General features: G+C 45.6%; 1 protein-coding gene across 1 annotated transcript in view; it reads left to right on the top strand.

Moving 5' to 3' along the window:
• The window catches only part of LOC126412870 (fat-like cadherin-related tumor suppressor homolog), an 894,730-nt gene that overhangs the window by 562,819 nt on the left and 315,983 nt on the right, over positions 1-15,928 (top strand). Inside the window, exon 3 of the mRNA XM_050082746.1 lies at positions 4,253-4,359. Within this exon, the coding sequence (XP_049938703.1) occupies positions 4,253-4,359 (107 nt within the window). The remainder of the gene's footprint in view (positions 1-4,252; positions 4,360-15,928) is intronic.

Consider the following 15,928-nt stretch of genomic DNA (forward strand, 5'->3'; position numbering starts at 1 on the left):
CAATTGCTCGTGCAGTTTCGTTTAAAAGAGCTGAAGAAAGGAGTGTCAAGTTGCTACTTGTTCTGCAATGAAACACATACGCGTAAAACAGTCAAAAAGAATGTGCTTGATGTTTTGGTAAGTTCTTAGAAAAAAGTAATTTTTTTAGTGAATGATGTCTGGTCGCACTGTTAGTAAACATAGCGTACGGCGCACGCGCAGGAGGGCAGCTCTGCGATTTTCAGCAGAGGGCGCTTGAGTATGGCGCTACCTATCTGCAAATCATTGTGCAGGCGGGATTTCTACGCCTTCGAATGCTTCGCGGTCATGGTCTGTGTACAGAGCGTCGACGTGCGGATCTTGTCAGTAGTACCTAGCCACCAGCGAGGTTCAGCCACCTGAAGATGTCGGACAATTGCTCCGAGGAAATATTGTGGAATTTGCACAGCGTCATCCGGCGGCAAACGCGTGAAGACTATTTACAAAAAATGATCTTTTGCAACTGATACGGTAGATACAGTAAATAAGTCTTAGTTTGCCATAGGTTCTGTGTTGAGTGTATTAAGTGCGCTGAAACAAAAGTAGAATATAGGCGAAAAGTCCACCCCGTGCAAGATGAGAAGACAACAAATGCGAGCGTTAGGAAAACGTGACGACTTTGTGAAAACTGTTGTGCGTTCAAACGTCCAACTATGTGAACAAGATGATGTCGTAGACGGTGTTGTTGGTCGGTTCCTTATCAGTGTAGCAGATGACAGCTTCAGACAGATTCCTCGAATTCTGATATGTTGAAGCGTATAAGCAGCTTGCCGTTAGTTTTTGTACGAAAGTCTTCGTCGGCTGCCGCTAGAAGAGTGTGAACATATTATGTCTAGTATTCATGCATAGTTACCGGTTTTCCGAAGCTCATGTTTGAGACAGAAATGTGGGAAAGCATTACGACGTGGCTGCAACGGATGCGATTGTCTACCGTGGTTAAATACAGAGTATCCCAGAATGTTGCGACAAGCTTCGTGGTTTTAGAGAGTTTATTTAGGAACAAATCGAGGATAGAAACCCGTGTCCGGAAATATCATCCAACGACACTATAGAGCGTCGAAATTAGAGGCGACCCCTGCCACTAGGCCATCATCCCTTCGGCAGCAGACTTAACTTTATAAGTTGACGGACATCAGGCGGACCGTCTGGCAACGTTGTTTATTATTCATTGTCGCCAGTATAGAAGATGGGGGCTACCTGCTGTGTGCAGAGGCCTTGTCTCCTATGAATACGATGCTCTGTTGCCTCTGTGGATGACTGTTTCAGACATGGGTTTCCATCCACATTAATTTTTTTCCTGGAACCTTCTAAAAGTCCTTATGTATTTAGGAGGACATTAAACTGCAGACGAAACCGTCGTCCACCACGGCAACGCGATCACTGAATAACAACAAACAACATGGCCAGTAATTGTAGAAAGTCACATTTGCTGCCAGAGGGGTTGCCTATGGCAGGCGCTAGTGCCCAGTGTCGTTGGATGACGTTTCTGACGATTCCTGTCCTCAATTTTTCCTCAAGACATCCTCTACAAGCCCACGAAGTTTGTCGAAACGTTTGTGGGACACCCTCTATAGTGTTTCAGTGTGAAAGTATGGACGGTAATGGTGGAATGTAATGGACTACTGTGTGTCATGAGCTTACCGTAATATTTCTTTGAATTACAAATAATTATTTTTTACGCCATGTTTCAACGTTATCAAACAGAACCTCTCTTGAACTATTTCTTTCCTTTCCTTAGCAGGTGCCCTGGGCTCCTCTGTGCTCAAAGTTTCGGCAGTTTTATTTTATTTAACTTTGCTGCCAGATGCCCTTCCTCTCGCCACAGCCGTCACTTGCCTCAGGTAGAGAAATCGTGTGCTCCCCTGTCTGCGAACTGCATAAACTTTGGTCTGGTGTATGATCGTATTTCAACAGTTTGTACAAAGTGTTGTCTGAGGCGGAAAGAGGTAACCAGACCAGCTTTTGCCTAAAAGAGCGTTGGAAACCGCCTAAAAGCCACTGTCAGGATCACCAATGTACCAGCCATGGACGTTAATGTGCCAAAAGGATTAGATCCCAGTTTCGCTCAACTTACTATCTCGTAATCCAGTGCGCTACGCTATACAAGCAGGTAGAGCCTTACATGAACTATATTCCTACGAAGCAATGTCCGTGAAAGATATCTGTGAAATGTAGAAATAACAGTGAACGATAACTATGACGGCTAATTTTTTTAAGATCCAATCGGTCGCGAAATGGAAAGCAACATTTAGCTATACCTTCCAGCTGCATCTCTAGATCGTCTTAAACATTTTTCGTGGCGTACTAGCATGTTTGCAATACCCCAGTGATAAGAGGCAGACGCTGTGGCTTTCCGCCAATTTTCTACGTTGGTCTGCAGTTCGTTGTCTGTGCCAAAATGCTGTCCTCGTAGCCAACAGTTGGTGTGAGCAAAGAGATGATCACATGTAGCCAAGTCCGGACCATATTGTGGGTAGTCAAACACTTCTCACTGAAAATTCTGCTGGAGTGTCTGGCATCTTTGTTGCAGCCGCAGTGTGCGGACGAGGATTGTCATGAAGAAGGGCAATGCCCAATTACAACATTCCTTTTCGCTTGTTCTGGATTCTAAGACGATTTTCTCGAATCGCCTGATCCACTCGCAGAACAATACTATTGACACTCGCTTCCTTCCCTCACTGCCTGCATCATGAACGTCTATACATCCTGCTTCAAAGTTCCTGCACCACTGCTGCATTTTGCTGCGACAGAAAGGAATAGGAAGGAAGATTAGGTTTTAACATCTTGCCGACATCGAGGTCAGTAGGGGCAGAGCAAAGGCTCGGGTTATTTCAACTTTGGGGAAGGAAATCGGCCGTGCCCTTCCAAAGGAACCTTCGTGGCACTTACCTAGAGCGATTTAGGGAAACCATGGTAAATCTTAAAGTCTATCGCCGTACGCGGATTTGAAACGTCGTCGTCCCGAAAGCGAGTCCAGTGTCCAACAACTACACCATCTCACTCGGTTCTTTGGTGTCACCTATGACAGTTATGTTACACAGGCTGCATGAAAGGAGGCGCAACGCCTCAGCATGAATAAATCATGCGGCAGCACACCCTTTACACTTGCAAAAAATGGTTCAAATAGCTCTGAGCACTATGGGACTTAACTTCTGAAGTCATCAGTCCCCTAGAACTTAGAACTACTTAAAGCTAACTAACCTATGAACATCACACATATCCATGCCCGAGGCATGGTTGGGGTTGCGCGGTTCCAGATTGTGGCGCCTAGAACCGCTCGACCACCACCACTGCTGGCTTTACACTTGCACCGTAAATGTATTGTTCTAGGCATCTGCGCACTTCGAACTGAATAGTTAGACACTCTGCAACGCTTCTGTGCAAAGCTTTGCCAGATTTTTATCATTTTTTTAATTTCGCGACTTATTGGACCGTGATAAAAAATAGCCCTCATATAAGTAACAATCAGTGCTACAAAGTTGAAGTAGTAATCAAAGTGAGCTATAAACACGCATTAAGGTAAACGATATCTTACACTACTGTGTGTTACGAGGGACTGTCATAGTGGACCAGACAGGATAGTTGTATAGCGAGAGGGTATTATAATATTTACTGTAAATAACCTACCACGCTTCATAGTGAATACTAATGAGAATTATGAACCACGACACTAAAAAAACCTTTCTTTGAACCTGAGGAACATCGTCCTCTATAGTCCATAAGAGCAGGGTGCTACAGGTACCGCTATCACTTACAGTTTGTCAGGGCAAGCAACAACTAAATTGAAATCCGCTGAAGAATTTCTCTGGGGACATAGATGGGAACGCCTTGAGGGAAAAAATTTAAAAAAAAGTAGTTCTCGCGGAAAACCGTTGCATAAATATACGGGACTTTTATACGGAATACACTATATGACGGCTTGAGGTAAACGTATTTACATGCCTTTCATATAAAAGGTGAAACGTGTCTTGGAAATTAAATACCAACACTGCTGCAGGAAGATCGCGTTTAATTTACAGACGAATACTTTGATATTTACAGAGTTGCAGCCCAAAACGGCCACAACCACGAAGTTGCGAAACGTCTCTTTTCCAGTCTGCGACCCAGCAGTAGTGACGAACATGAGTTAGCTGAACTGATACCTGGCGGCCTTTGATGTTCATTCAGACGGAATCACAAACTCAGACGGTGAGAGTCGTTTTCAACTGGGTTGACTCGTTCTGTTTGCTTGCAGGAAACATCCGTACGACGGCGCCGCTGGACGTGGAGAGCAAGCCGCGCTACTGGCTCACTGTGTTCGCCCAGGACCACGGCGTGGTGCCACTGCACTCCCAACTGGAGGTGAGTCTGAAAACACATGTCATCAGTACATGGAAACTGCTCAAAAAAAGTTTTGCACCACATGCTTATTCACCAATGTTTGTGAGCTGGGATTCAATAGGCACAGGGAATGAAAGAATAAACTTTAAAAAAAGGAAAACGAAATAACTTTTTCGCGCGATGACTAGTTTCTGGTCGAAACGATGATTTGAAAATGGGTCTCGGCCCGGAACTAGTCATCGAGTGAATATAAAATTTAAAAAAGTAAAATTTGCGACTTAGGACAAGTTTTTCGTCGTACTGGTTAACAGAAGTTGCTGACCCACAGCTATCCCAGCATGCTGGGAAGTTTGAAAATACAAAGAGTTTGAGAGTACCACACATCTGTGAAATCGTAATCTGCTGCAGGGGAGCTTCCAGTACCATGTTCCTGCACCTCGTGCATTTTACCATATTTGGAACCTCCTTGAGTACGCCGCCCTCAAGTTGAGCGAATAAACAAAGGGAAGATGAATGTAGAGATAAGTAACAGAAATTAGATAAGCTGTAAACTTAACATCAAAGTTGGGACCACGAAGTAGACTAAGTGAAGGTTTACTGCTACTTTTGAAGCAAAATCACGTCTGACGGAAGAAGCAAGGAAGATACCGGAAGTGGACTAGCATAGATAAAGAGGGCACTCCTTCCCAAAAGAAGCCTGATGATAGCGAACATTGATTTGAGGAAGGAATTTATGAGCATATACATCTCGAGCACAATATCGTACAGAATTGGATCATGCACTGTGGGTAAAAACTTAACATTTTGTTGTATACATTATCGTAATCTTCTACAGCCATAGGTTGTATGGAAAATATTTGTAAGATTTTGGCAAAATTGAATGTTCAACCATGACGCTGGTATAATGACTTCATGTTTCCACTTAGTCGTACTTTGTTTGTAGTTGAGTCAGCAATAGTAAGGTACTATATGTCGAGATGGTATCTCTGATCATATAAAGTTTTCTTTGGTTCCATGTAGTGTCTCTTCCTATCATTTTACCATATTTGGCGACATATTCATGAATGAGGATTACACGTTACATCAGTGTTGTTAAGTGCTTTACCACAGATGTACTGTACGCTAATATGTGCTCGGATTATATGTTACATCGGTGTTTTTATGTGCTTAACCACAGATGTACAGTACCTATATGTGCCTCTGATTTATAGTTACGTGGAGTTGCTGGCTTGTGCTATGTTGTTTGATAGTGCTTATGGGTTGTCCTGCATCCGTTTACGATGTTACAATGTAATTTCTCAATAGGTTACGAATGTTTGAGTATTATATCTACGATTGTTTTTGTTATGACACATTGTGCCTTATTTTGGTTTTTCGTTGTATTTAGTTACCTGATGATGGTCTGTTTATTACTGAAACTGGTTGTGTAGTAAAGTGACTTATACATCTGTGTGCAAGCAGATTTTTTTCAGAATGAAAGAAATCGAAACGCTTGAGATGTGGTGGTATCGAACGATGTTGAAAATTGGGCTCACTGGTAACATGAGGAGACTTTTCGGCGGGTCCACGAGGAATGGAATATGGGGAAAACATTGAGAAGAGGCTGGAGAAGCTGATAGATCATGTTTTAAAACAGATTGGAATAGACCCAACAGATGATTGAGGACTTTTGGCGTAAGTTCTACCCTGAGCTGAAGACGTAAGCACAGGAGAGGAAGCCGTGGCGGCACGTATCAAACCAGTCCTTCTCATTTATTCGTCACTCACAGTTGCTCGTTTTTAATTACATGACATGTTTCAATCTTTCTGGATCATCCTCAGATCTAAGTAGGTTTTGACGCAGATACGACGGGTTGCTGAACCAATTTCTTAGATCTTGAGGTGACCCAGAGAAATGGTTCAAATGGCTCTAAACACTATGGGACTTAACAGCTGAGGTCATCAACTCCCTAAACTGAGAACTAGTTAAACCTAACTAACCTAAGGACATCACACGCATCTATGCCCGAGGCAAGATTCGAACCTGCGACTGTAGCAGCTGCGTGGTTCCGGACTGAAGCGCCTAGAACCGTGGCCGGCTGACCCATAGAGATAGTTAAAAGTGCGTAACTGAGACTGAAGTGTAATTAAGAACTAAGTTGCTATACAGTGTTAGTGACAGTGGGAGGCCCTTCCCAACGCCACCACTCCATCGGGACGAACTAAGTTGCTATTACAGTGTTAGTGACAGTGGGATGCCTTTCCCAACGCCATGACTCCATCGGAACGGAAGTCGTATACTTTATCTGTGTCTAGAATGCGAGAACGTTTTCAGAGTGTTGTACGTAGCGTGTATGTGAAGTGGGACGTGGGTACCAGCCTGGTGTTTACCTAGTTGGGTGTGAGAAACCACATAAGAACCATTTCGAGGCTGGCCGACGTAGGGGCATCCGGCGTTAATCCTACGGGCAGATTCGATCCGGAACCGAATCCCAAAAGCGGCGTGTTGACGCGGTCGGCTACCCGGGCGGCTTAAACCAGTCGTAACACTGAAGATGCAAAAAAAGGGTGTTGGAGACGATACTGCTTATGCCTGTTCCGTTTTTCTTCGGCGGCGTACTGAGTGTCGAAGTCATTCAGTGAGCCTGAAGGGTTCGTGTGATGACGCACTGACGGTTTCAGCTTGTCCCAAGCGTCCCCAACCGTGTTCAAGTTCAGTCACAAGGCTGAAGACACAAAAAAATAAGGTGGAAACGATACTGCCCGTGCCCGTTCCGTTTCTCTGCCGCATCATGCTGAATGTTGAGGTCATCCGGTGATTCTGAAGGGTTCCTGTGATGATGCACACGAGGTTTCAACTTGTCCCATTCGTGTTAATATAGGCGGATGCCATAAACCATTTCATGCTATCGTTTTTTCATTCTGGAGGAAAGTGCTCACGAGGTTGGGTCGGTGTTTTTTTGTCATCAGTCTACTGACTGGTTTGATGCGGCCCGCCACGAATTCCTTTTCTGTGCTAACCTCTTCATCTCAGAGAAGCACTTGCAACCTACGTCCTCAATTATTTGCTTGACGGATTCCAATCTCTGTCTTCCTCTACAGTTTTTGCCCTCTACAGCTCCCTCTAGTACCATGGAAGTCATTCCCTCATGTCTTAGCAGGTGTCCTATCATCCTGTCCCTTCTCCTTATCAGTGTTTTCCACGTATTCCTTTCCTCTCCGATTCTGCGTAGAACCTCCTCATTCCTTACCTTATCAGTCCACCTAATTTTCAACATTCGTCTATAGCATCACATCTCAAATGCTTCGATTCTATTCAGGTCCGGTTTTCCCACAGTCCATGTTTTACTACAATACAATGCTGTACTCCAGACGTGCGTCCTCAGAAATTTCTTCTTCAAATTAAGGCCGGTATTTGATATTAGTAGACTTCTCTTGGCCAGAAATGCCTTTTTTGCCATAGCGAGTCTGCTTTTGATGTCCTCCTTGCTCCGTCCGTCATTGGTTATTTTACTGCCTAGGTAGCAGAATTCCTTAATTTCATTGACTTCGTGACCATCAATCCTGATGTTAAGTTTCTCGCTGTTCTCATTTCTACTACTTCTCATTACCTTCGTCTTTCTCCGATTTACTCTCAAACCATACTGTGTTCTCATTAGACTGTTCATTCCGTTCAGCAGACCATTTAATTCTTCTTCATTTTCACTCAGGATAGCAATGTCATCAGCGAATCGTATCATAGATATCCTTTCACCTTGTATTTTAATTCCACTTCTGAACCTTTCTTTTATTTCCATCATTGCTTCCTCGATGTACAGATTGAAGAGTAGGGGCGAAAGGTTCAAATGGCTCTGAGCACTATGGGACTCAACTGCTGAGGTCATTAGTCCCCTAGAACTAGTTAAACCTAACTAACCTACGGACATCGCAAACATCCATGCCCGAGGCAGGATTCGAACCTGCGACCGTAGCGGTCTTGCGGTTCCAGACTGCAGCGCCTTTAACCGCACGACCACTTCGGCCGGCTAGGGGCGAAAGGCTACAGCCTTGTCTTACACCTTTCTTAATACGAGCACTTCGTTCTTGACCGTCCATTCTTATTATTCCCTCTTGGTTGTTGTACATATTGTATATGACCCGTCTCTCCCTACAGCTTACCCCTACTTTTTTCAGAATCTCGAATAGCTTGCACCATTTTATATTGTCGAATGCTTTTTCCAGGTCGACAAATCGTATGAAAGTGTCTTGATTTTTCTTTAGCCTTGCTTCCACTATTAGCCGTAACGTCAGAATTGCCTCTCTCGTCTCTTTACTTTTCCTAAAGCCAAAATGATCGTCACCTAGCGCATTCTCAATTTTCTTTTCCATTCTTCTGTGTATTATTCTTGTAAGCAGCTTCGATGCATGAGCTGTTAAGCTGATTGTGCGATAATTCTCGCACTTATCATCTCTTGCCGTCTTCGGAATTGTGTGGTTCATGCTTTTCCGAAAGTCAGATGGTATGTCGCCAGACTCATATATTCTACACACCAACGTGAATAGTCGTTTTGTTGCCACTTCCCCCAATGATTATAGAAATTCTGATGGAATGTTATCTATCCCTTCTGCCTTATTTGACCGTAAGTCCTCCAAAGCTCTTTTAAATTCCGATTCTAATACTGGATCCCCTATCTCTTCTAAATCGACTCCTGTTTCTTCTTCTACCATATCACACAAATCTTCACGCTCATAGAGGCTTTCAATGTATTCTTTCCACCTATCTGCTCTCTCCTCCGCATTTAACAGTGGAATTCCCGTTGCACTCTTAATGTTACCACCGTTGCTCTTAATGTCACCAAAGGTTGTTTTGACTTTCCTGTATGCTGAGTCTGTCCTTCCGACAACCATATCTTTTTCGATGTCTTCACATTTTTCCTGCAGCCATTTCGTCTTAGCTTCCCTGTACTTCCTATTTATTTCATTCCTCAGCGACTTGTATTTCTGTATTTCTGATTTTCCCGGAACATGTTTGTACTTCCTCCTTTCATCAATCAACTGAAGTATTTCTTCTGTTACCCATGGTTTCTTCGCAGCTACCTTCTTTGTACCTATGTTTTCCTTCCCAACTTCTGTGATGGCCCTTTTTAGATATGTCTGACCATGATGTAATCTAATTAAAATCTTCCCGTATCTCCCGGCCTTTTCCGAGTATACCTCCTCCTCTTGTGATTCTTTAACTGGGTATTCGCTATTACTAGCTGAAACTTGTTACAGAACTCAATTAGTCTTTCTCCTGTTTCATTCCTTGTCCGAAGCCCATATTCTCCTGTAACCTTTTCTTCTACTCCTTCCCCTACAACTGCATTCCAGTCGCCCATGACTATTAGATTTTCGTCCCCCTTTACATACTGCATTACCCTTTCAGTATCCTCATACGCTTTCTCTATCTGTTCATCTTCAGCTTGCGACGTCGGCATGTATACCTGAAGTATCGTTGTCGGTGTTAGTCTGCTGTCGATTCTGATTAGAACAACCCGGTCACCGAACTGCTCACAGTAACACACCCTCTGCCCCACCTTCCCATTCATAACGAATCCTACACCTGTTATACCATTTTCTGCTGCTGTTGATATTACCCGATACTCATCTGACCAGAAATCCTTGTCTTCCTTCCACTTCACTTCACTGACCCCTACTATATCTAGATTGAGCCTTTGCATTTCCCTTTTCAGATTTTCTAGTTTCCCTACCACGTTCAAGCTTCTGACATTCCACGCCCCGACTCGTAGAACGTTATCCTTTCGTTGATTATTCAATCTTTTTCTCATGGTAACCTCCCCCTTGCCAGTCCCCTCCCGGAGATCCGAATGGGGGACTATTCCGGAATCTTTTGCCAATGGAGAGATCATCATGACACTTCTTCAATTACAGGCCACATGTCCTGTGGATACACGTTACGTGTCTTTAATGCAGTGGTTTCCATTGCCTTCTGCATCCTCATGTCGTTGATCATTGCTGATTCTTCCGCCTTTAGGGGCAATTTCCCACCCCTAAGACAAGAGAGTGCCCTGAACCTCTATCCGCTCCTCCGCCCTCTTTGACAAGGCCGTTGGCAGAATGAGCTGACTTCTTATGCCGGAAGTCTTCGACCGCCAATGCTGATTATTTATCAAAATTTAGGCAGTGGCGGGGATCGTACCCGGGACCGAAGACGTATTGATTGTGAGTCAAAGACTCTACCCTTCTTTTTTTTATTTTTATTTTTTTTTATGTCATACATCTATACAAATACATCAATAAGATTTACATACAAGTTAAATGGAAGTGAAAAGAAAAAATAAAAATTCGTATTCCAAGCGGATTTTTTAAATTTTATTTTATTTTATTTATTTTTTTTTGGGGGGGGGAGGGGGGAACAGGAAGGCAGGTAAACAAACAATCTTTATTCGTAGAATTGTACTATCTTAGGGATAAGAAAAGGATCGAGACAGCAAAAACAATTTGGAAACCAGGAAATCAACGTAAAGGCCGCCCTTTTCTTTGTGTAACATGAATAAAGTAAATGACAATCCTAATCACGGGCGGGAGTGAAAATGAAGTTATCATCTGCATCACAATCCCTGCAGCACACGGTGTCGCATCATAAACCTGGCAGAAAGCCATATAATCTTCACCATTTCTGCCTTTGTGGGCGACATGTATTTCTCCTGCGTCGATCAGGTTTTCTTCTCAGTGTGCTATATGCCAATATAACTGAACCGCGCAGTACTGTCTCTAGTCATTCTGCTGCAGGAGTCTTCTCAGTTCTGGGACACCTCAGCTGTCGGGCGGATTGTGAAAAACACTTCCTAAAAAATTGGAAAAGTAAGTCCTGTATTTCGTATGACTCCGTATGAGCTCGTGTTGTTCTTGTAAATACATCCAATATCGTACGAATACAAATATTTCGTCGCATGTCCAGCGATCGAATTGACAGCATACGTCTTTTATTTGGGAAAAAAGGTCTTGTCCGGTAGAAAAAGTACATCCGATGTGATTTCTGTGTAGTTAGTGCGCCGAAGGAAGGCCAGTATTCGACGCGTCAGTATCCAGACGTCCCTTGCTGCGCCACACGCTAAACCATTTCTTCCGTTGCTAACAGGCCACAGTTTGTGCAAAGAGGAGAATCGACCATATGAATTGTATGTAATCGTCTCCTGGTCACAAGTTTACGGTTTATAAGAATGTACCACATCGATCTCGCTGCTGTTGACAGTAATGGAGTATGCACTGCACACCAAATGTGGTTCCACATTCTCGACGGGTATTTGAATTCCATTACGTTGCGGGCATGGTGATCTATCAAGCACCTATAGATCTCCCGAGTCGTGGGTATTCTCGTCGAAGGTACTTTCAGACGAACATAAATGTAATCAACAAGAAATGAGGCAGTGTGTGCAAGAGAAGGCGAAATATTGCCCACCGCAATAGGGGGTTCGTACGAAGGCGGAACAAGTACTTCTATCAGAGCTGACGTTATGGTGTGCTTTCGTTGTTGCCAATTTCGTATCATCGCTCGCATGTAAAGCGCCAGAGCTTTGTTTCGCACGTTTGTGAGGTTGAGGCCACCGTTCCGGAAGTGTAGCGTTAACGTGTCATATGTGATCTTAAATAACATCCCAGTACTAACATAGTAACCAAAGGCAGCCATGAGGCGGTCTGCAATACCCTTCGGTATTGGTAGGATCTGCGCTAAATGGGGCAGTCGTGACGCTATGTGAACGTTAGTGTATGCCACACGTTGGATCATGTCAAAGGCTCTCAGTGAGTTGTTTCGTATCGCCAGACGAACATTTTGCAGAAGCCGCCGAGAAGTCGCCGCCGCTGACCGCCGTACTGAACGGGTAAATGTGATCCCCAGACATCTCAGCGATTCCACCGTCTGAAACGGTCCCGGTATGTCTTCCAGACCCCGTCCGATGTGCATAATTTTGGATTTCGTCATGTTAATGACACTGCCTGCTTCCGTCCCGTAAGAGTCTAGATGTTCAACAGCGTGACGCACTTCATGACCTGATCTGACAAGAAGGATCAGGTCGTCCGCATATGCGCGACAAACGAAAGAGTTCTCATTAAGCGCTATCCCAGTAAGTGAGCGCCTCATAACACACATCAGCGGCGCAAGTGCTATCGCAAACAGCATCATGGAGAGTGGGCACCCTTGTCGGACGGAGCTGTTAATAGGAACCGAGCCCGCTTCCCGACCGTTTACAATCACCTTCGCTGTAGTCCCTCGTATTAGCCTCATAATGATGGAGATGAAAACAGGTGGAATCTCTATTCGGCTCATGACTGACGCCAAGAAGTGATGGTTTATCCTGTCGAACGCACGATCGAAGTCCACGATATCATCGCTGCTCGCATTTTACAGGTTTCCGCAAGGGCGATAACGTCACGGTGTTCACTTAACGCCGAGGAGATGTTGCTTCGCACCCCTAGGCAAGCCTGATCAGGGGATATTGTCCTGGATATCGCCAGCTTGAGACGAGACGCTAGTAGCCGTGCAAAAATTTTATTATCGGTGTTTAGCATAGTGAGAGGCCGATATTGATTAACACTGCGACTCCCCGCCATCTTGGATGGGAAGAAGAAAGCCCGTCACAAAATCCGACGGTAGGCGCATGTTCGGACTCATCGCCTCATTGTACATCGACACCAACTGTGGCATCATCATGTCCACGAATTCTCGATAAAACTCTAGCGTAATCCCATCTGGCCCCGGTGATTTATGGGCCGCTCCTTTTGTGAGTGCCTCCTTTATATCGTCTTCTGTGAGTGGCTCCATAAGCGCTGCCTTATCCGTCTCTGTCAGTGTCGTTTGCAGATGTTGCAGTATCTCTTACCCTACCTGACGGTCCGTCGGTGTACCGGCATAGAGATGGCGGAAATGCTCTAAAAATTCATTTGCAATGTCCTGTTGTGTTGTCAGTTGACGGCCATCTAAACCGTGGAGCACTGTTACCAATGCCCGGCGGTAACGTTTATGTTCCCGCGACACATGGTGCATCGAGGTACGTTCCCCAGTGATGGTGTCAAGACATCTTGCCTGTATTGGGATGCCACCCAGTCGTCGTCGCGTGATCGATAGGATTTGTGCCTTGACACGATGAACTTCCGCATGATGTTCTGCAGACGGCACCTGGAAGGACAGCTCACGAAGCATGGTGTAACAATAATCAAGAGTGTCTCCCTGCCATCTCGTCTTATCCCGACCATACTGTATTAGAGCTCTTCTTATTGCCGGCTTAGTGCACTCGAGCCACCATTGAAGCACGGAGGTATACGTTGGTAGACGGCGTTGACATGTGGCCCATACCTCCTCGACTCTCTGACGACATTCGGGGTCCGCCAAAAGTGACGAATTGAGCTTCCATGTCCCGCGGCTTCTCCATACACTTTGCCTAGGGAGTGACATGGTACAAATGTAAGCCAGATGATCAGTAAATGCCGCAGGCCATCGTTCCGCGTCGGCCACCTTATCCTGTAGGCCAACCGAAACTTATATTCGATCGAGTCTGCTCGCCGAGTGACTGGTAAAAAAAGTATATCCCTCACGGTTCCTATGAATCACGTCCCAGGTGTCGCTTAACTCCAGATCCCGGCATAGCACATGCAATTCACGACAGGTATTGTAATGTGGTGTCTGGTCTTTTTGGGCTAAAACACAATTGAAGTCACCACCTATAATGAAATGATCGAATCTGCCGGTAAATAAGGGCACAATCTCTTCCGAATAATATCTCGCACGCGCCCGTCTGTTGTCTGTGCCGGAAGGGGCATAAACATTGAGAATGCGAATTCCATTAACAGTTATCGCCAGTCCTCGTGCCGAAGGTAGATAAGACAGGTCTCGGACCTGAATCCCGTCCCGGACCAATATCGCCGTTCCACTGTCGTTGTTCGAGTGCGGCGAGGTGTAGGTGATGTATCCATGTACTTCCTGGAACTCAGGAATGTAAATTTCCTGCACCATCAGTATATCCACATCCGACGCGTATATCATGTTCCTAAACAACTGCTGTTTCACTGGCGATCTAATGGTATTTACTTTCACTGTCCCTATTCTGTATGCCTGGGGTCGAGTAGCTGTCATCTCCACATGATGTTAAAATGACAAAGTTTCACCGTGTCGATAGTCCCTTTGCACATCCGCCGAGGGTCGCCCGAGGAACGTGTCCCTGCGGCATTAGGTTTCTTGAGATGCGGACGGGTGCAAGGCCCCACCAAGAGAATGGTCCGCATCGGTGATTTCGTCGTCCTGCTCATACCAGCTGATACTATTGGTGTGCTCCAAATTTTCCTGTGCGGCATTGATGTGTGACATCTGTTGTTCTTTCGCAGCTGTAGACTCCACCGCCGAAGGGGTAGCAGGCCCCTGAGCGAATGCGTCGTCTGAAAGATATGACATCATTTCACTGTCCGAATTCATATGATCTGCGACATCCGAAGCTTGTGGTTCCATGTCAGACAGGTCCACAGTGTTAGACTCATCTGGGCTCCCTAGAAGAGAAGGGAGCGTCTCCGCATAGTCGGCGCTTCTTGCGGCGCTTTGGCGAGCGTTGTTTGCGGGCCCTAACCTTGGCCTCTGGTGTTGGCGAATCTTGCATCTCCTGCGTTCCCGCCGCCGCCACAATGCCCTGGGGCCGTTCCACTTCAGCTTCCATGCCTATTGTGATGCTCTCATCCTCTTTCTGCGCCACCTGTAGTGTCTGAGATTGGAGGTTGGTCGGAGCCATTCCTTCTTCAGTGGAGTGCGAAGGCGCCTCAACTGCGGCGTCGGTTCGATAGTGCGCTCCGACCTCGGCGTCACCTCCCCGCGAAGCGCCGTCACGTAAGTCATCGGCAGTGACGTTGGTGAAGTCGGATTCTGGAAGTCTCCGCTGGAGAGTTGCACGAGTCTCCTTTGCATACACGCAGATCGAAGATGTCCTTCACCACCACACCCGGAGCATATCCGGGGCTGTCCATCATAGATGACAATAGCTCTACAGCCGCCGATGTTTATGTACAATGGCGCATGTTTCGTAAGGGCAATTCGCACCTGTCGGACACTATTGAGCACTGGATACGTGCTAAAACTTGCCCAACGTTCGGCCGTATGACTAATAACTCTGCCATGTGGCTGGAGTGATTCAGTGACCAATGATTCGGGTACCTCGAAAGGCAGCTCGAAGATTCGAATCGTACGCACGCCCAGGCCCGAATGAGCGACTAAAACTTCGCCAATATGACCATCGGAGTGTCGGAACTGGAATCCTCATTTGGCGGCTTCAATGATCCTTTCACATGCGTCGTCGTCAATCATCTTTACGTAAAGAGTGCTGCTCACGATTGATAAATGAATTCCAATAATCTCCGTGTAATTGAGATGCACTTCGTCCCTCAAGAAACGTTCGATTTCGAAAGCCTTCGGTCTTGCATACTCGTTACAGAACGTGAACTGTATCGTGGTTTTTCGGAAATTGTGTGCCATTGCGTTCGATTCAAACAGTAACACACGCGATTGACGACGGTGTAAACACCGCTTCTTCCGCGAACGTTCGCAGCCGAGACGTAAACAAGTCCGAGCTGCTCCGCGGCGAAAGGCGGACTG

The sequence above is a fragment of the Schistocerca serialis genome, chromosome 7, assembly GCF_023864345.2.
Source record: "Schistocerca serialis cubense isolate TAMUIC-IGC-003099 chromosome 7, iqSchSeri2.2, whole genome shotgun sequence".
Classification (NCBI taxonomy): domain Eukaryota; kingdom Metazoa; phylum Arthropoda; class Insecta; order Orthoptera; family Acrididae; genus Schistocerca; species Schistocerca serialis.